Source organism: Canis aureus, chromosome 18, assembly GCF_053574225.1.
Source record: "Canis aureus isolate CA01 chromosome 18, VMU_Caureus_v.1.0, whole genome shotgun sequence".
NCBI classification, from domain to species: domain Eukaryota; kingdom Metazoa; phylum Chordata; class Mammalia; order Carnivora; family Canidae; genus Canis; species Canis aureus.
Genome location: NC_135628.1, coordinates 30787462 through 30809588, shown reverse-complemented (window position 1 = coordinate 30809588; position 22127 = coordinate 30787462). Strand labels below are relative to the sequence as shown.

The window sequence follows — 22127 nt, the reverse complement described above, 5'->3', positions numbered from 1 at the left end:
TCAGAATGTTAAATTACAATACAATGTTAGCAAATCCAAAGAAAATTAAACTCTGCACTCAAGAAAGTGAAAGTCATGCAAATACTTTACTGGCATTAGTAGTTTGATTTTTTTAAAAGATTTTATTTATTTATTCATGTGAGAGACACATAGAGAGAGGCAGAGACACAGGCAGAGGGAGAAGCAGGCTCCATGCAGGGAGCCTGACGTGGGACTCGATCCCGGGACTCCAAGATCACGCCCTGAGTGGAAGGCAAATGCTCAACCGCTGTGACACCCAGCCATCCAGTAGTTTGATTTTAAATATGTAATTTAGGTGTGACATTTCATCAAACTGGGCAAGTAGTGATATATTTTCAAAATTAACATTTGTACTAAACATAAGAAAATAATATTTAATGTTTTCAATTACCAATGAATGTCACACACATGAAGAAACATAATACATGTTTAAATAATTTTGGGATAGTGTAATTATTCCTAATCATGTGCTTTATTTTTCATTCAAATCAAATATGTGTTTATAGCAGTTCATTTGTTCATAAAGAACAGAAATATGAAAGTACAGCCCAAACTTGATATTGCTATATACTCAAATCACTGTTTATCGCTCCCTGTGTGAAGCAGAAGTGATAATAATTTGTATTTGCAAATTCATTGTCTTTTAGAAAATTTTTCAGGAAAAACATATATTTTTAAATTTATTTATTTATTTATTTATTTATTTATTTATTTATTTATTTGAGACAGTGGGGGAGGGGCAGAGAGAGAGCAGGAGAATCTCAAGCTGACTCCGTGCTGAGCATGGAGCCCGATTCGGGGCTGGATCTCACAACCCTGAGACTGTGCCCTGAGCCGAAATCAAGAGTCAGAATCTTGACTGAGGGAGCCACCTAGGTGCCCCCGGAAATCATCTCTAACAGGAGTAAACAATATTTTAATGGAGATTTACTGAGCTGGTTAAATACATTATGATGCCATCGAAATTTTTCTCGATTGTTTTCTTGACCTTGGTTTGAAGCTGGATTTGAATAATAGCTGTTAAGGAGAAAAATAAGCTATAAAAAGAAAAATGGGTAACCTCTGATTGTACCCTTAAAATATTCAACCATTTTAAATGTCAAGATAAGAATATTGTAAAAATATATAATAGAGAATTACTTAAAGAAAAGCCATATTTAAATCCTGAAATATGTATTTATAGGTTTGCCGAGTTTGCCATAGCAATTTTTTTTTTCTGGACTTGGTTTAATCCTTTGTGTACTACCTCTAGCATTGTTTTGCAAGAATTGAAAGCAGAAATGTTGAGGTACTCATGAGAAGGCCTATTCTTCAGTATTCTGGTCAGCTTTTGGTAGGAAATAGGGAAACATAACAAGAAACTCCACTTTTATAACACTTTTGTAAACACTTTTACTTTTTGCAGATCAATGCTGCAGATTCCTAATGTGCGTAAGATTTGGAATGTTTTGAATATCAAAATAAATGTTAGATTTTTAAGTAGCTATTAATTAATTTTTTTTTAAGATTTTTAATTTATTTATTCATGAGAGACACAGAGAGAGGGGGGCAGAGACATAGGCAGAGGGAAAAGCAGGTTCCATGCAGGGAGCCCGATGCGGGACTTGATCCCGGGTCTCCAGGATCAGGCCCTGGGCCAAAGGCAGGCGCTCAACTGCTGAGCCACCCAGGGATCCCCCTATTAATTTATTTTTAATTATGGACTGCATTTTACTGAAACAAAAGGAACTGCCAAGAAAATATAATTACAATATCCCCCAAGTAGTTCAAGAACTATACCAATTAAGTATTCATGTTTGATAGCATTGTAATCTAAATACCTCTCACCTCAAATATTAACTGAATTATCTTAATGACATCTTATTAGAAAATAGGTCATGGCATAAGTGACTATTCTTAAAAATCATCAGCCTAAGTATATTTAGAAATAAAGGTGGAAACATATTACAGTAAATATTTCTAGTCACTAACTTGATACTCTACGCCACTGATTTTATTTTAGTTCCATAGGTTCCTCAAAGCTTCCCTAAGAAATTAGCATTTGCCATCATAATTATGCTAGTAATTTTTTAAAAGGTTATTGGAAACTAGTAGCATTAAGAACATAAAATATTTATTTTTGTAATTTACTTGTTCTATTTGCCCTTCACTCTTATCCTATTATCTCAAGGAAAGCCCTTATTTAATTTTATGAGCCATTACTACATTTATTTTATGTAATCATTCACCGAGTGTATTAAAATTGTGTTGGGGTTATTTTAGATGCATGCAGTTCTTAAAAAAAAAAAAAAAAAAAAAAAAGGAAAACTAAGGTCTTAGGTTTCTGAAAAGAAAAATATAGGCTGACAACCCTAGGTAAATATGGGAAGTAAGGGGTAATTGGGGTCATGTTAACAATGAGTTAAAAATATGTGGATCAGCTTTTGGAAAAACTTTGTAGTGTTTCATCCTTCTGAATCCTGCTGGAAAAATCGCTCTAACCATGATTCCATACTATTTTCAGAGAAAGGTACTTTCATGCTATTATAAATTTCCACAGAGCTACAAGTTCTGAGACAGAATTACATGAAAAAGGCATTATGTGAAAAGATACCATGGCAAGCCAGGATCCCAGTGTATAATAAAAACCGAGTTCTTTCAGATTTTGCCATTTCTGGAGTAAATTAAACCTGATAGTACATGAGAATATCTTAAATTTCCTCTGAGGATTTTAATTCTAGAACAAAGTTGGCATATTATCTAGCAAACATAAGCACCTTGTTTAAGATAGAAGAATACAAAAATGCTCCAAAAAGATAGCAAGTTTTAATTAAAATTAATCTGGCCTGCTTGTTTACTTGTCAATGTGTTGTCATTGTGCTAACATGTTTCAACATCTTATATGGTGATCATTTTAATCTATTATGAATAAGATGATGCCCCCTTTTGGTCATCCAGTGGTCCATCTTGCCTAGTGATTCTTCATGGTCTCTGGAGTCAAATTTCATTACATCATTTTAGAAGAGTTCACAACTCTCTAATAAAGTCCACAATGCAAATGCCTCACATTTCCTGTCATAACTATTCAGAATCACTTTTTTCTTACTCCATTTATCTTACAAAATTGTAATTCTCATATCTTTCTCTTTGGCCACAACCCTTAGCTCTCTCTTTAGCTACCCCTAAGCAGTCTTTTCCTCTTATTTCTGGAAATTATTTTCCTGCCGCAATGAATTATCTTCCACTTTGTCCCTATTGAACTCAATTCGATTTATATCTTCCCACTTCTTCAATTTGTCAAGATGTTTTGAATTTAAAGCTTACAATATGGAAAGTCAGTCCACCCAAGTAGATGTCATCAGTACAAATATACTTCGTATTCATTCAAGTGATTGATAAAAGAGTGTTTGTTTTATGCCTGGAAGGTGTCAATGTAAATGGTCTCTGCACCCATTGTTAATTTAGAAATGTTACTAACTGCTCTGATAACATTTATTACACAAAGGGAAAAATGTGATATACACAATCTAATTTTTTTTAAATTTCTTGAATACTCTCTACATATCATGCTAGAAATTGAGATCATTCAAATCTATTTTTTTTTGTCAGTCTGACCATTGTAAAACAAATGAAGTTAATTAAATAATGAGGTTTTGGAAATGTTTACTGATTAGTTTCTATTCTATTTTGAATTAATTAGGGGGGGAGAGGAAGCTGCTGGATATTTCTAAATATTTTAGGTTACAATATGGAACAAATGAAAAATAGTGTTTATAAAGTTATCACTAGAACTTAGATATCGCATATGTAATCATGCACGAAACAAAAATACATCAGTGTAATCCTTAACATTTTACATTGGTAATGTCTATTAGAATTTAGATTAGCCAATTTAGCTTATTTTCACATATAAAACACTGGATATTTTAACTTTGGAACAATCCATAGATTCATATCTAATATATATAAGTTTCAAAATGTGTGACTGCTCCCTTTACCACATTGTAACATATACTACTACTTTTTATCTTATCTTTAATTTCATAAAATACACATAAAAATCCATTTGGCATTTTCTTCTTTTTTTTTTTTTTATAAATTTTTATTTATTTATGATAGTCACACAGAGAGAGGGAGAGAGAGGCAGAGACACAGGCAGAGGGAGAAGCAGGCTCCACACAGGGAGCCCGACGTGGGATTCGATCCTGAGTCTCCAGGATCGTGCCCTGGGCCAAAGGCAGGCGCCAAACCACTGCGCCACCCAGGGATCCCTGGCATTTTCTTCTAAGCAGGAAAGTAGCTTTATATATATGTATTCTTAGATGTTCTTTGATTACCCAAGGATTGATTTTTTTCATAGTAAAAAATGTCAGAAACCAGAGAAAAAAATATAGATGATTCATTTATTACGATCATCTGGATATACATAAGTGCAGATGAATTTGGGACTTTAAGTATTTACATTAAAACGTGTAAAAATTTAGGAAATCACAGTAGGGAGACCAAAATTATTTACAAAGGATCATTTATTAAACACCTTTTTTTTTTTTTTTTACAAAATACAAAGATCGTTGTTCTGCATGAATACATCATATATGAAAAAATAATGTTTTTACTGAATCTCATTTGAAGACATTCAGAATTTTATCTTCTACCAACGTGAGGAATCAATTTTTCTTTGCAACTTGTCTAATGCCAATACCAATCAAGGGGATACCTTTTTCGTGTTAATTAAATCATATAACAGCTAGCATTTTAAAGAAACAAAATCAGACAAAGTCTGTCATACAAAGCTCTTTCTGTAAGTTAACTGATTTGCCTATGATCCTAAATTTTTTGTCAAGCTATAAGATAGGAAGAATTGAGGAGCTAGGTAAGTTTTATAATAACATATTAGCAGCAGTTGATAGAAAATGCAACATAAGATTTGTTTTGTCTGTGGTACAAGAATATGTCCTATCAGACTCTAATGTATTTTTCTCTACTTGAACACAAGTAAGCACGTGCTGATTGTTTCTGGGATGACAAAGTGTATAAACAGACAGGAAGCTGGTTCTGGTTGTCATCGTGAGTGCCTGTTTTCATCAGCTAATATGAATGCATCGCTAAACTTAGTGAAGACAGGAAAATGACTTAAGGGTAATATATACAGAGTTAAAATACATTTTTTATCCACTTAAGAGTGATTTCAGGCACTGTGGCTATTCAGGATAAAATGTTTCATTGGTTTATTCTTGATAGCAATTTAATTGTCAGTGCAAGCAAAAGCAAATACCTGCCCACTGTCATACACATGACCTTGTACATCTGGAATGTTCAAAGCAAGTTCATCTTCTGCATCTTCACTCTGGAGGCATCTTGAATTAAAATGTCTCATAGTTTGCTCTTGATAGCAATTTAATTTTCAGTGCAAGCAAAAGCAAACAGACCTGCTTACTGTCACACACACGACCAACACATCTGGAATAGTCTAAGCAAGTTCACTTCCATCTTCACTGTGGAAGCATCTTTCATAAGCGGCACTTAGTGTAAACCCTTTATAAATCAGAAAATGAAAAACAGACTGGAGATGCCTGAATTTAATAATATTAAAAAAAAATCACTGTCCTAGTGTTCTCTCTGTGTAAACGATGTTTGAGTAAGGCTTGCCATCACAACATTTCTTTCCTGAGAAGGGAGCCAATCCTCTCTGTGTATCATAAGTGTGCATGCTCTGAGCTGTGATCACTGTCGTGGCTGTCTTCATTTGCTAGAGAGTCCCCTGTTTGCTGGAGGGTGGCTGCACCAATCCCCGAGAGCTCTGAAGGGAGAAGTGTTCCTTTTTTCACATTCACCAGTTCCTTTTCTCGAGCAGCAGCTCCTTGTTGTCCTCCTTTTACTCTCTTCCATTTCATCCTCCTGTTCTGGAACCAGACTTTCACCTTTAACAAAGAAAAGGAACAAATAAAAGAAATAAAAAAATGAAATGGCATTTTCCCCTTCCTTTTTGGGTCGTCAATGTAAAAATAGCCCCTCATAGACTTGGACAAAGGACACTGTGAAGCAGTGACTATGAAAATAAATGAGCACTGAATTTAACCAGATACCATATTTATGATAGTAATTTAAACTTTCAGAAGATACTTACAAAGTGCTATATTTCATATTTTATGACATGCAATATAAAAAAAAATAGATGGGAAAGAACTCTGTCATTTGGGGTTACTCAAAGGTACTTGGCTTTATAAAGAGTTTCTATGAATATCAGCTAACATCTAAATTATTATCATGGTCAAACTTTTTTTCCTCCCAAGTTCTTTAACCTCACATCTAGATATTAGATGTGAGATTAAATTCCTGAACGAATTTAAAACATATTCAAAGAGCCACTGGTGAAGCTACATCATGAAGGACCATTCTGTGCCACTGCGGTCCACTGCTGCATTCACAAAGCTTTATGCGACCATTCCAGCTCAGTGTGAGTGCTCTTATACCCTATGTATTTCGAACTATATATATTTCACATCAGTTTTGTAAACATACATTTACCTTCTAAAATTTAATTGAATAAGTCTAATAAAGTACACATATCATAAAACAAAAAATAATTATGTATTAATTGACCATTTATTTTCAGAACCAGAATAGAATTGACGTCATTTCATCTTGTTTTGGAGGAATTTTATGTTCCTTTCACATTGCTTTGATCTGTCTATTCTACTCAAAGTTACCACAAGCCTGAATTTTGTGCTTATCATCTCTAAGCCTTTATGTAACAAGCAAACAAAGATAAACAACAGTTTGTGTACAACATGTGATCAGAAAATGTACTGTTTAATTTTACTTATCAAAATGGAATGTTTCTAACTACAGGCTTCTTGACCTATATCCATGTTGACTCAGGAGCCCACAATCACTCATTCTTTATGATTGCATACTCTTCTGCTGTGTGAATATACCAGTTTATCCATTCTTCTGTCCATGGACACTTGAATTCTTTTCTTTTTTATTCCCCTTTTATAAATGATGCTGCTATAAACATTTTCACATTTGTGTTCTGATAAACATATGATGGAAATTCTCTGAATGTATATCCAGGGTTGCATCAATGGTTGCAGAGTGTATGAACATGCAACTTAACATTATAATGCAGAAAAGTGTTTTCCAAAGTTGCATCAATTTAGCTCCCACATACACACATAGAGTCAAATGTGTAAGAGTTATTATTGATCTACACCTATGTCTCTGTTTGGAGTTACCAATTTTTTTCTATTTTGACTATAAATGTTATCTTACCATGTTCCTCCTACTTTACATTTCCTGATTACTAATGAAGTAAAACAACTTTAAAATGATACTTACATCTTCTGTGAAATGCCTCTATATGTCTTAATTGCATTGAATTTTTTAAAAAGATTTTATTTATTTATTCATGAGAGACACAGAAAGACAGAGAGAGGCAGAGACATAGGCAGAGAGAGAAGCAGGCGCAATGCAGGGAGCCCGATGTGGGACTCGATCCCAGGACCCCAGGATCACACCCTGGGCCAAAGGCAGACACTTAACACTGAGCCACCCAGGTGTCCCTGCATTAAATTATTTTTAATTTAGTTTTTCTCTACAGATGTTTAAACTATGTTCTGAATGATAAATTACCGCTTTGCACTTAGATGGCTGCTACTATATTCTCTCAATTTATAGTCTTTTTTCTTTCCCTAAAGTATCTTTTGGTCAGAAACCCTAAAATTTAATATACTCAAATTTATCAATTGCTATCACTTTTATGTCTTCATTAAGAGCCCTCTTTCTGCTGAGGTTATTAAGATATTCTTCTATGTCTTCTTCTAAGAGTTTTAAGGTTCATATTTCAAACTGAAGTGCTTAATCCATGAAATAATTGACCTTAGTATACATTGCAAAGAAAAGATCTAAATTTATTTTATTCCATATGGATAAGTTGCCCAAAACTATTTATTAAAGAGTCCACACTTTTTCCAGTGATCACTATTTCAACTCTGTCATAAATCAAGTTTCCATGTATGCATAGCTTTATTGATGAATTCAATTTTTCTAACTCTATGACCAAATCACTGTCTTAATTTTTACATTTCATAATGTCTTTATATCTGGTACATATAGTTCTGTTTTAGTCTACTTCAGGAATATTTTGAATATTCTCCATTTCCAATTAAGAAACAATGTCAATTTCTGTAAATGCACAGTGCTAAAGAAAAGGTGAAGAGAAATAAATTTCCAAAAATGTATTTATTTTAGTGGTCTTCAAATCACAATACTCCTTCAAAATTAGTAGTTTCCTCAGATGTTTATACCAAAAAAAAAAAAAAATTAACTAACACATTTCTCCACTCTGGATTTTCATTATCTATGAGGCCATAATTGAACTCTTATAATCATACCTTACTCATACATATATATTAATCCATGTGGTAATTTTAAAAAAATAATAAAATATTGAAAAATATTGTTTAAAAACTCAGAAAATGTAGTAAAAGAAGATTTATTAAAAACTAGTTGATTGGGCTGTACAGCTGGCTCAGTCAGTGTAGTATGCAATTCTTGATCACGGGATTGTGAGTTTAAGCCCCATGTTGGGTGTAGACATTACTAAAAAAAATAAATAAATAAACTTTAAAAACAACAACAACAACTGATACTGGCTGATGGGTGTTCATGTGTTATTGTTACTTAATAACTGAATGATCAGTAGTTACCTTTTATTATATGCCTATTTAAGGCTAGACAACTATACTATAGGTGTTGTATATAAAATATTTCTAATAGTCATGATTTTTTCCAGATATCTTTAACATTATTCCAATTTTATAGATAAGGAAGTTGAGACTCAAAGGTTAAGTAACTTGTTTAAGATTACTCAGAAGGGGAAATAGGGTGCCAGAATTTAAACCTGGGGTGGTTTGGCTTCAGATTAGGTTTTTGTTGTTACTGTTCCTGTTATATTTCTTTTTTTCCCGCTGTTATATTTCAAACTCCTACATTTTAGGTATTTAGAATAGAAAAGTAAAGCATATAAAATATGTGAACTCCATCCATATGATTACTATCATTCATGTAATTCTCCTACTTGATATAATTAGGTTTGTAAATATGACACTATTTCCTGTACTATAATTTAGGTAATTATACTACTCAATTTAATTACCTTTGTAAGCTTGACATTGCATGTTGTATTAGATCTTTTCCACATGAGTTGTGTTCTACTCCTGGCTTCACTTCTGAGTTTCTGTGTGAATTTGAGAAAATTATACTTTTCTCTACCCCAATTTTCATATTTGTAATATTGGAATAATGAGCCTTTCAAGATTCTCCATAGGGACATTTTCTCCATGGACAATTCCAGATGGAAGAAACACATCATCATCATTGTCACCAAGAGCTGAAACATTCAGTCAAAATAATCTTGGCAGAAAATGGGAGGAATAGATTTCTTTTAAAATCTACACTTATTTCCTTTTCTGGGAGAAGGGGTACAGTAATTCTATAATAACAGTATAAGATCTGTTATATGCAATTCTAAATGAGAAAAATGTAAGAATATGGTATTGATTTTAGAAGTTTTATAGGCTATTTTGTGTTGTTTTCTGTTATCATGTGAAATTTTGCCACTTCAGTTTTTAAAAAACAGACTGATAAAATACGTTTATAGTTTTCAATGGTAGCTATATATCTATACATACATCTATGAATATATGCATAAAGACACATATGTAGATGCATATGAAAAGCATTTGATACTTATACAGTAATTATATACTATTTTTCTTTAAAGATTAAATTACATATTTGATACCAGAACTCAATGAAATTCATAACAGAACAAAAAACAGCAACAAATACATAATGGCTACATCTTATAAATATTGAAAGGAAGAATGCAAAATATCAAAAGTTAGTGTGTCCAGACTTATTTCCAAATATACTATAACATTTTGAGTTGAATTGGAATGAGAAAGATTTTGGGAAAAAGCATGTTTTTCCACTAGCAATATAGTATTAAAAACAAATCTACAACAGTAATAGATTATAAATCAATATTTCCATTAGAATATTAATACCAAAGTTTTATAAATAAACAAATTTAATTTAGTATCATTTTATATTCTAACTTCATTGGTTGAATTGAAAAAAATAGCTTTTGTTTTGTTTTATTTGTAAGTTAGTGAAAGTATTAAAATGTCTTCATGTTTTAAAAATAAACATGCTATTTATTTTGATTAAAAATTTCATGTGCATTTCATACAATAATCTGCATTTATAAACTAGACAGAGTAAAACTAATCTCACATTTCCTTGGTGACTTTTTTTAAGATTTTATTTATTTATTCATGAAAGACACAGAGAGAGAGAGGCAGAGACACAGGCAGAGGGAGAAGCGGGCTTCCTGCCAGGAGCCTGATGTGGGACTCAATCCTGGGTCCAGGATCAGGCCCTGGGAGGAAGGCAGCGCTAAACCGCTGAGCCATCCAGGGATGCCCTCCTTGGAGACTTTCAAGCTCCATTTATTCATTCATATAATTCATATTAGTGAATGTCTAGCAACAGCTACTTTGTTAGATCAAAAATAAGCGGGCTTAGAGTGAGAAATGTACAAATAAATAAGACAAAGTCCCTGCCCTCAAGACATTCAGAGTCAAGGAAAAAGACACATAAGTAACAGTTTATTGACTGTATATAAGAGCCTTTGATATGAAGATTAACTTCATATTTTATAGAATATCCTTAAACCATTTGTTGTTCTAGTTGGTATCATTGCTAATTAACTATTAAGAGATTCTCCCAATGGTCCATGATTAGTAAACAACTCTACCCCTACAGTCAATGTTCCACACTGCAATACTGCTGCATAATTATTATAGAAAATTATTTCTTTCCTCTGGGAATCTCATGTTCTTGATATTACTGGCATCCAAAATTTTTGTCCTAGCTACCTAGAGCAATACTGTAGGTTCCAGGAAATTGGGCCATCAACATTCTGCATATAATTAAACAAATATGTCCATCTTGGAGCATAATATGAAAATTTTGTGAATTTTCATTATTTTGGGAGTCCTAAAGCCAATCTTATATTGTAGTATACAATTTCTCCAGAAGGTACTAGATAAGTGAGGTTTTTGTTTTTGTTTTTGTTTCTTCAAATATTTCCTTTTTCAAGCTTGGATCTATGGGCAAGATTCCATACAAGATGCATTTTGTTTTGTTACAAAGTATGATTAACAACTCAGATAAAAATAAATTTTAATCCCAAGAATTTGAGTTATGAAAAAATACTACTATTCATGAAATCATAGCAATATGAAACAAACTTGAGAGACTCCTAATATCTATGCATACAGCTAGCTTTCAAAAAATATGCATATTAAAAAGTAACAAATATATAATAGCCTACTGTGTTATAGTAGTGAATATTTAAAGTGCTTGGCTATACATCCTACTTTTTAGAACATTTGCTTTAGCATGAAGAAGTCATGATACTTGATATCCCTTAGTATTTACATTGCCTGGATGATCAAACTAGTTTAAATAAACAGAAAAATCATTTTTTCATATATTGACTGCTTTTACTGAAGAAAGCAGCCAAATGTCAATTTGTTAGAATGATGTATTTCAGAATTTGGAAATCATCTTTTTGTCCTTAATAACACTGTGAAATCAATGCTGCCATTTGCTAAACATTTGTTTTACCTTTTTATTTAATTTATGCAGTCATTCATATTACAGTCTTCTATATAAAAGTCCATAATACCTGTCCTTTCAGGGCTCACAATATATCACAGGATAACACAAATGAAATATGCATCTGCAACTGCCACACAATTTTCTAAGATGGCCAGAGGCAAAGAAATTGATAGCATGTTGGACTACATAAGGTCATAACCCATATTTATATAACACCATAAATGTCTGTCTTTTGAAGAAACAATCGTAACACCAAACATCTGGATGAAAACTGAATATTTCAGTGACATATCTAGAGGTTTCTAAACATCTGGAATTTGTAGATTTAACATTCTAACTGTTTTCATTTGTATCTGGGCACTTGAAATACTGTAGACATTATCTAACAAATATTTATTCACATCTTTACCACGTAAAAACATGTGAAGAATAATTTTATAAGTACAATTTTCAGATTTAATCACATGCCCTGTGATTAAATTTGGTCATGGCAGCTGATCTAGTTAGCCAAGGTAAACACACTCTAGAAAAACTTACCCAAGTAATTCAGTGGCAAAGTCAGAAGTTGAACTGAATAATTAGAACCAAGAATGCTCCATAAGGTAAGGATGAAAAATGAGGAAAATAAATACTCTTCCTGCTTGAATAGATTTATATCTGATTAAGAGAAGGAATCCCTCAGCTATTTCCAAGCAGTGTGTGGGAGCAAACAGTTGACAGTGCTGTTTCTACAGCCATGCAACATGGGGTTGGGAGGTATCAGTTTGTGTGTGTGGGAGGATGAAGGGTATTAGGATATATTCCATGGCCAAAGCCTGAATTCTTGTTTAGAGGGCTGCCTTTCATGATTATCCTCTATTTTAGTATAATGTTTATGACCAAATGAATCATTTCCTCGCCTCTCTAGTTTTTAGTTTCAAAGCCTCTTTTTTTTTCTTATTTAGAATACTTGAGAATTAGGTTTACCAATGTAGTCATAAAATATTTACTATTTTGCATATTTTGCATATTTTTAAACAAACTGGCTATTGGGAGCCATAGCAAATTATATATTCCAAAAAAAAAAAAACTTTTTTGAGGCAACAAATAAAATTCTCCATATTAAATTGTACGTTATGGGTATTATTACAAGCCAATAGCACAGCCTCCTTTCCAAAAATGCAACCAAAGTAGCCATTTACATGATAAGCAAAATTCTCAGAGGAGTGATTCCTTTTAATTGACTTTTAGGAATGTCATGGTAGTAATAGATGCTAACAACAATACCTCTTTCTGTCATACCTGAGGAAATTCAATACAAATGGCCTATTTCAATAATATTATAGTGAAAATTTATTATTTCCTAATCCTCCTTTTTATGCATTTTATTTTTATTTATTTTTATTTTTTTTATTTATGATAGTCATACAGAGAGACAGAGAGGCAGAGACACAGGCAGAGGGAGAAGCAGGCTCCATGCACCGGGAGCCCAACGCGGGACTCGATCCCGGGTCTCCAGGATCACGCCCTGGGCCTAAGGCAGGCGCCAAACCGCTGCGCCACCCAGGGATCCCTTTTTATGCATTTTAAAAGTAGGTATACCTTTTAGTTATTTTAAGTGAAATATTGTTTACCTAAGCATAGTATGAACATATGACTTTAGTAAATTTGTGTGGAAATATCAAAACTAAATTAGGCACCTTTGCCCTTTATTTGTGTTAAAAAATTCCTGACTAGCAAATCTTTAATACATAGAATTTGTGTATCCTGAGCCACTACTGGTATTTGTTTTGTTCACACCACTAAGATGAACTAGAATGATGGCCTTTGCTCTCAACGTTTTGCCTAATCTCTGGGATGATGTTTAACAATAGTAGAATATCACAACCAGTATATACCATTTTGATATGGTATATATGGTATATGAGCAGACTCTTCTAGTCATATCTAATTAAGGGAGACTCCTCAAATACAAATATGTGGTTGAAACATAGGAATACACTATTTTTATCAAGACAGTAGAATAATAGGCAACTTCCTATGGTTCAATCTAATGAAATTAATATTCTGATTATTTCCAGACAAGCTTAAGTTCATTATTATAATATCATAATATTTATGAGCCTTCACTACACTCATCATTTCATTTATTAGATTTAGGGATCACTTTCTTATATCTAATATTATTTTAAGAAAGTGTAATAGTAATTACTATCATATTCAAATGCACTGACCACAAAAAATAGTCAATAACCTAATATCTGGAGAAAGTTCAAAAATTTAAAAAAAGAAAAAAAAAAAACCTGCCCAGAGGTGCCTGAGTGATTCAGCCAGTTAAGCTTCTGCCTTCCACTCAGGTCATGATCCCAGAGTCCTGGGATGGAGCTCCATGTTACCCCTGCTCAGCGAGGAGTCTGCTTCCCCCTCTTCCTGTGGCCCTTCGCCTGTCTATGCTCTCTCTCAAATAAAATAAATAAAATAAAAAAAAAAACTTTCCAGCATTAAAAATGAGAAATGATAAAGAGATTTGAGGTTAAAAACTATTCCAAATTGAATGCATTTTTGAGGTTCTCATGACAAGTGATGGAACTATGGCAACCAATTGGTAGAAATTCTTTAACAGCCAGATTCTCTACAAATTGTTCTCTTAGGTCTGTATTTATTAGTTTATAGATGTCACAGACCATATGAATATACTGCCGTATAAACATATGTCAATAATAGAACATCTTGGGCAGCCCGGGTGGCTCAGTGGTTTAGCGCCGCCTTCAGCCCAGGGTGTGATCCTGGAGACTGGGGATCGAGTCCCACATCAGGCTCCCTGCATAGAACCTGCTTCTCCCTCTGCCTGTGTCTCTGCCTCTCTCTGTGTCTCTCATGAATAAATAAATAAAATCTTTTAAAAAATATATAATAGAACATCTTTTTAGAACTGAAAATATCCAGCACAAAACTGGCTCCTCAAAATTTCTAGAAGCTTATTAGTTTTAGAATTCCTTTAGATGACATGAAAAAAATCACATGTATGCAAGGACAGTGTGGAAAAGGAATAATCTTTCATAGTAGAAATTTCTTTCTCTAGTATTACATTTTAAAATGGTGATCCTGTGATGCAATGCATGCTATGTTTCAGAATGTTAAGTTGACTTACTGATTAAGCATAAATTTATACATTTGTTTCCTTATTGAAGAAATTGGGAAATAAAATGTGACAATTCTGAGATTAAAAAGAACTATCTTTATTCTTTCATTATATCAGTTTGATGAATGCTCATAGCAAGAATCTATAGAGCAAGTTTAATAAAGTTTCTAAAATTTTACATATATAAACATATATACACAGACATATATGTGAATGTATGTGTATATATACATATAGATACATATCTGTATTTGCTTCTCTATCCATCTAACATTTAAAAAATTGATTTGTTATATATTCTCAAGGCTATATTATGTTATTATATTCTCAAGGCTATATTATTTTTCAGAAATTTTTTCTACATTATTTCATGCTGGGTATTTATATTTGTAAATTATTAGAGATCAATTGCTTATTTCTCAGTCTTCTACTTTATACAGGTAATATCTCTAAAAATTGATTTAGGAGAGGGTTAATTCATTGAACTTTTCTTTATAGATCTTGTTTTATAATTGATTGTCTTACATTATGCTTCTTACACTATAGCCTTGGTTTTGTAGTATGTAAGATAGTTCTGCATTTGCCTTTTAGACTGTCCATTGTCCCAGGACTCCTGGGCAGTTCAGTTGGTTAAGTCTCTGACTCTTGATTTCAGCTGAGGTGGTGATCTCTGGATTGTGGGATGGATTCCTGTGTCAGGCTCCTCACTCAGTGGGGAGTCTGCTTCTCTCTATCTTTTCCTCTCCTTCTGCCTCTCCCCCTGCTCACATTCTTTTTCTCTCTAAAATAAATAAGTAAATCTTTTTTAAAAAGTAAAGATTGTAAATTGCCTATCTGCATTTCTTTAAAAAAAAAAACACAATAACAGCAGTACTAGGCAATACCACTTTCCATTACAAATGAAATTTCTATCATATTCCACCATCAACTCCTCCACCTTATGCTAATTATCATTTTTCCAATAAGAATCAACTCATGTTAATTTTTTATTTTTTTACTTTTATTTTTTTAAAGATTTTATTCACCTATTTGACAAGAGTGAGCCTCAGCAGGGAGAGGGACAGTGGGACAGGTAGAGAGAGAGAGAGAATCTCAAGCTGACTCCTTTCTGAGCACAAGACCTGACGTGAACAGTGATCTAACATACAACCCTGAGATCACGACCTTAGCCAAAGCCAAGAGTCAATGCCCAGCCAACTGAGCCATCCAGGAGCCCCACATGTTTAATCTTTTAGAATAGCAGATACCATAATTTAAGCAAAGAAATGCCTTATTGTTACTAGAGGTGACTGTTAAATACTACTTTAAAGAAATGAGGAAATATTCTGACATAATTGGCTATACATGTAGTCCTGAATTACCTTAAACAGACAATATATCTGGTCATTGAGAATAATTTATTAGCTAAATAACTAAAAGTATTTATAAGAATTTGTAGAAATAAACTTGCAAAGCACAAGTATTGTATAAATTGATGAGCAAAAGTCAAAACCAGTGTTTATTTGGCACATGGAAAATTCTCCTTCACAGTGATCCAAAAAATGGATGCCTATTTTGAAAATACTTGGCATTGAGCCATTTAATGATTTAGGAGTAACAAACAAAGCATAATCTGTCTCATTTCCACTAATGAAATATGATCCAACTAGGTGGGATTTTCCATTTATCTTGGCAGAGGGATCCTGAATTCGGTCTGTTTATTCCAGTAATCTTTGCTAGTTTACAAATCTGCAACATTGCACCTTTGATTAGCTTTGTGAAATGAAAGGATCTCCCATACTTTCTATGTTTGGCAGCCTTGGCCATATAAAAATGTCCATTTTGTCACTCCTGTTATAGTTTCATGCAGCTGCCTTCTCTCTTCTTCCCACTGTGAGATATTAAAAAATTGGCAGCAGCTTTCTCCAAGTGTGTCTGGATGGATGAAAAGGCCAGAATAAGCATGTCAAATGTAAAAATACCTTGGGACAGGAGGGTCTTTAGACTGACTGGCCTTCAAAATATTCCAGGTAGCTCTGCCAATTGAGGATTATTAGCTGTTGATTGAGAAGGGTAGACAAGAATATATTGTAAAATGGAAACTCTAAGTGAGAAGCTGGTAGATACTGGAGTGGTAACTGCCACACAACAGCATTATATAACTAAAAATATATGAAGCTCGACTGTGTTCTAGTATCTCCATTTTTATTTAGCATAAAGTAATCTTCTTTAATACTTAGGTGCTAAGGTGGAATAACTTCGTGGAATGAGCCTCTTTTTCTTCTTCTTTGACCAGATGGAGTTCAAAGGGGATTATAGACTTCCCTGACCTGTGAAGGCATTGCATTATGGGAGAAACAAACATTAAGAATCTGACTTCTTTGTAAAATTACAGAACTATTCTTCAGAAAGGGTGTTGAAAGTTCAAGGACTCAGTGATAGTTAAGGATTTAACGTATCTTACTTTTTCCTTAAAGGAAATCTAATCATCATAGCAAATATGTTTTATTTATAGTAAATATTTATAATGAAATGTATGTGGCCTAGAATAAAATGTAGTAAGTATATTGATTAGTGGTATCAACAAAGTAAGAGTATTTACAAATAACATATCAGTTATACATAGATATACTTCATAGGCAATTATATAAAATTCCTACATGAAAGTATATCTAGAGACTACTTCTGATTATAAATTAAGTTTTCATTTAGGAGAAAGTTATTTCTGTAAAACTATTCTGCCATAAATTGTTATAAATTATTTAATATTATTTTTTTCTCTTTACATTATACACATAAAAGTTCTGCCTTTGCATTTGAGTTTTGAAAAGCTTTTACAAAGTCAAGAAAAAATATTTTAGGAGATTGAAATTTTTATTAAAGTTAAGGAAAACACTGCTCAATATGGAGTGAGATCTAAGTCTCAGGTTATTTTAAAGTATGGAAAGATAAATTTTGCAGAATGGAAATGAATAAAGTACATGTCTACAATTAGAATATTTTACATATGGTAATCCTGTTAAAGGGGTGCTATTTAAGAATATATAGGGCTAGGATAACAGATTACATAGATAAGCAGGCACTGCATTGATGAAAAATTAAAATAATGGAATTGCTATGTCACAACTAAAAGAAGATGAAGGAAATGGGTTTAGTTTATAATTCTACATTTATAACTTTAAAAGTCCAAGCTTCAGAAAATAAACTGAAAATATCTCACTGGGACAAGAGCTCTGGCATTTTGGAGAAATATGCATTCAGACTTTTAAGAATAGTAAAATTGATGACTGATAGCATACAATGTTTTTCTGATAAATTGAGCATAGTAAAATCCATCCCAGAAAACATACATAAAGTCTTCAGATTCTCAGCATGAGATAGTTCATGTTATATAAAAGTCTAGGAAAAAAACAAACATCTGGCATAATCAGGGAATGTTCTCCCATTCAACTCTGTCATTCCTTTCTTATGACAGTCAACACTCATCACAATTGCTAGTATTTGTTTAATTTTTGCTTCTTCCAAGAGTTCTAGCAGAGACTCGTCTAGCTTATTTTAGCAAGATTTTATTTCTAGCATCTAGCTCAACAAATATTTGTGCTACAAAATAATTAATTCACTATGCCTTGAATGGCAAAAAGTTTTCCTTCCTCTGATTGACAGTTGTGTTTTTCAGTTTATGCTAGAAATTCTTTCATATTCATTATAACACATAAACCTGAGTAGAAGCAAGAGAAGTTAGCTTTAATTTCCATTTTGTGACTTAGGGAGATTGTTACTTGCCTAAGAATCCAAATTCCAATGGAAAATCTAGTTGTTCTATTCAAATTTTTATCATAATAATTCAATTTTTCTCACTGTCACATAGTGGCCCTCTGAAGACTTAACTTTGACTAGGAATTTAGATTCCACATGTATGCATCTCCTTTTCATATTAATCTGAAAAACTGGAAATAAAGATTTATAGGATAAAAAAATCTTCACGATATAAAATTTCAATTCTTTCAAAATCCAATTATATCTCAAGATTTGTTTGTTTGTTTTTTCCCCTATGACACTATAGTTAGATCATTTCGGTAACGGCCTCCAGCAAATGTCACCTTCCTTCCATATATCCATTCCTTAAATGGTCTCCTTCTACATTGACACTGTGCTTGGTCATATGACTTGCTTTAGACAATGAGTCATCAGTAAATATGAGATAACGAGAGTCCTTGAAAGCCTTGGTCCATTGGAGTTTTTCTTCTATTCCTGACAATGCTTCTATCCCCATTTGAAAAGTCTCAGAGAGCCTATTAGAAGAAAATGAAACCACATACAACAGAGACAAATGTCCCAGCTGAGACTATTTAAACCAACCAGCTCTTCAAACCCAAACCCGCCATGTGACTACAGCTCTATGGGAGATTTAGGTAAGGTAAGCAGCTTAACCATCCAACTGAGCCCAGTCAAAATCCCCGACCCACAAAACTGTGAGCAAATTGAATGTCGGTTATTAGTTGAAACCACTATGATTTTTGAATGTTTGTTACATAGTCAAGGCTAACTGATAACAAAATTGAAAAGGGACCTTTGATAAACAAAAACAAAGATTAGAATTGTATGTGTGTGTATTTTGCTTAAAATTACATATCATCCTTTTCCATAAATGACAACTCAGGAAGACATATCCAAAATACCTAAAAAATTGCCAGACCAAATTTATAGAATTGCTTTTCTAAAAGAAATTATTTTAAACCATAAGGGAAACTTCTGCTTTATAATCAGAAAATCACAGGTAACCAAAGCCATCCCCAGAATAGCAAGCACAGAATCTTCACATTCCCTCTTGGCTAAGAGTATAGTACTGCATCCCATTATTTCTATAGCTTGGAAACAAGTCTTAGCTTGTTTCCTTTATGTACCATAGAAAACATGGTTGCATTTCCTAGAATTCACTGTCTATGGATAAGAACATTAAAATATGTAATTCTTTCCCTCCCTTTTTTTATCTGCTCCCAGTTTAAAAAAAATGAAAATAAAACAGATGTCCAATAATGTAGATTTTGGATTCTCCTTTCCAGCATGCCAAATGTTGTACACTTATGGAGAGGAGTTTGTCTGTGAAGTTCAAGGGAAAGAAAATGTTGTGCTTCACAACTTAGGCACTAGTCATAATATTTAATAAAATATAAACTGCCAATAAATAAAACCACATAAAAGTGTCTCTCTCTATATTCCCAATCCCCAGAAATACCCTACAAAAGCTGAAATCCAGAAATTAACAGAAGGAAAGCAGATGATTTAAGAAACTGGATAAAATAACTTGCTCTCCTAAGATAGTATTCATACGTCCACACCCTGTTGGTATTTCTTTGGTTCTGATGGGATCCCTGGAGGAGGTGCATACAGTGAAAGGAAATGAGACTCTAGTCCTAGGAGTGCCAATCATAACTGCACTGTCCATAAAGATGTTTGGATTTGCCTTTCAGGAATGTTTTCCTAAAGATTAGCAACTGTTAACCATCAGTAAGCTAGATTCTCCCAGGGCAAATCAGAATCCATAAAAAGAATGCACTGGGAGCACTACTGGAGCAAGTAAAATCCAAGAAAGGACCTTTTAGGTTTTATCAACTGGAGTCCACAGATCGTTCATAATTGCAAAGTGTTCTCTAAATGAGTCAATGTCAGAAATTTAAATTTTTGAGACCAATATCAGTTCAAAAATATTTGGGAAATATTTACGAAAGACCTATGGGCCCTTGCTCCCATCATTTCCCAGCCCCCCTTGAACTTAAGTGGCACCACGGATGATTTCCGGACCTTGGAGTATAAATGGAAGTGACATGGGTCATTTCCGGGTGAAAACATTTAAAGGTCAGTGCATGAACCTCTACCTCTTTCTTACCTCCTGTGGTTACCAAGGACACCACATGTCGAGATGCCAGAGAGTCAGCCTGGGTCCGTGAGTGACTGATTGTTTATAATGCTGAACTTGTAAAGTTAGTATGGAGAGTGAGCAAATAGTGAACTTTTTTGTTATGTCATGGAGGTCCGGGGGTTAATGTGTTACAGCAACATAGCAAACCCTGTCCTGAGCAATAGAGGAAACTAATATGGGGTTGCTGGCTTTCTATTATACCAAAATAAGGAGATTTTAAAATATAAGCAAAAAAGAATTGCTCACTATATGCCATCATTAAATACAAGAAATACTATTTTAAACCAAAATATATAGGAAGGACACAAATACAGAATAAAGAATGATACCTTAAACTGAATAAATGTAGTTTTCCTTAAAAACACTGCTATCTTATCCTTAATTTTGCCATTTTGCCGTGCCAAAACTTCATCATGGAACAGAACACCTATCTTACAAATGGCATTTAAGAACCACAGATCTAGATATTTCAAAAATGGCGAGAGAAGATTGTTGACTCAACACAATTAAAAATACCATATCACAACAATGTCCAACTTTACCTGTCTTTCAGTGAGATCCAGATTCACTGCTATCTCATATCGCCTCAGTCTGGTCAGATAATTATGATGGGCAAATTCTGCTTCAAGTTCTCTGATTTGCTCTTTGGTAAAAGCTGTCCTTTCCTTCCTGGGTTTGCTATTGACTTCTGACTTGTAATTTCCTTCCTGGGAATCTGGGGGGAATGTAAGAGAGAATTAAATTGACTTTATTCATTCAAATGCATACAATCATATCATTCATACCAGAAGCATTTACTGAATAACTACTTTTTCAGGTACTATGTTAGATATGGAGAAACAGAGAGCAAAGGCAGAAGACTGATCTCACAACAGGATAAGATACATTTCTTACTTTTTCGATCTGCTCTCCTGTGACTCAGCCTAATTGGCAAAGTGTCTAATATTCTTTCAAAATATGAACAAAAAATGTATTTGCTCTTAATATGATAAAAAGATAAATAAATAAACCACCTCTAGAAAACAATTTCGGATGTAAAATTGTGTTTAATAAGTTGTTTAATAGGTATACTTGGGATCTAGGTATGATTGAACTCTTTAATTCCTAAGAAAAAAAGTGTTGACTTAATATGTGAATATTTAAGCAATTTGAATGTTTAGCAACTGGACCATAAAAGTCAGTTCAAGGTCAGACAAAGCATACATAAAAGTGTGTGTGTATTTACTGACTTTTTAATTTCTATTTAAGTTTAGTCTCTTTGAGGGCAATAGCAATTCTATTCTCTTATTTTATATAATACCTATTCTAATGTGGAATCTATAAATAAAATTGTGTTCATAAGACTCAAAATATGAAACATTTTTAAAATGTTTGTTCACTATATATGAGATAGACAAAGATGCACAACACTGG

General features: G+C 33.2%; 1 protein-coding gene across 1 annotated transcript in view; it reads right to left on the bottom strand.

The window, feature by feature from the left end:
* Positions 1–4508: 4508 nt before the first annotated feature.
* The window catches only part of MEOX2 (mesenchyme homeobox 2), a 65298-nt gene continuing 47679 nt past the window's right edge, over positions 4509–22127 (bottom strand). Inside the window, exons 2-3 of the mRNA XM_077856703.1 lie at positions 21257–21429; positions 4509–5921 (exon numbers count right to left, since the gene is read on the bottom strand). Of these exons, the coding sequence (XP_077712829.1) occupies positions 5697–5921; positions 21257–21429 (398 nt within the window). The 3' untranslated portion in view covers positions 4509–5696. The remainder of the gene's footprint in view (positions 5922–21256; positions 21430–22127) is intronic.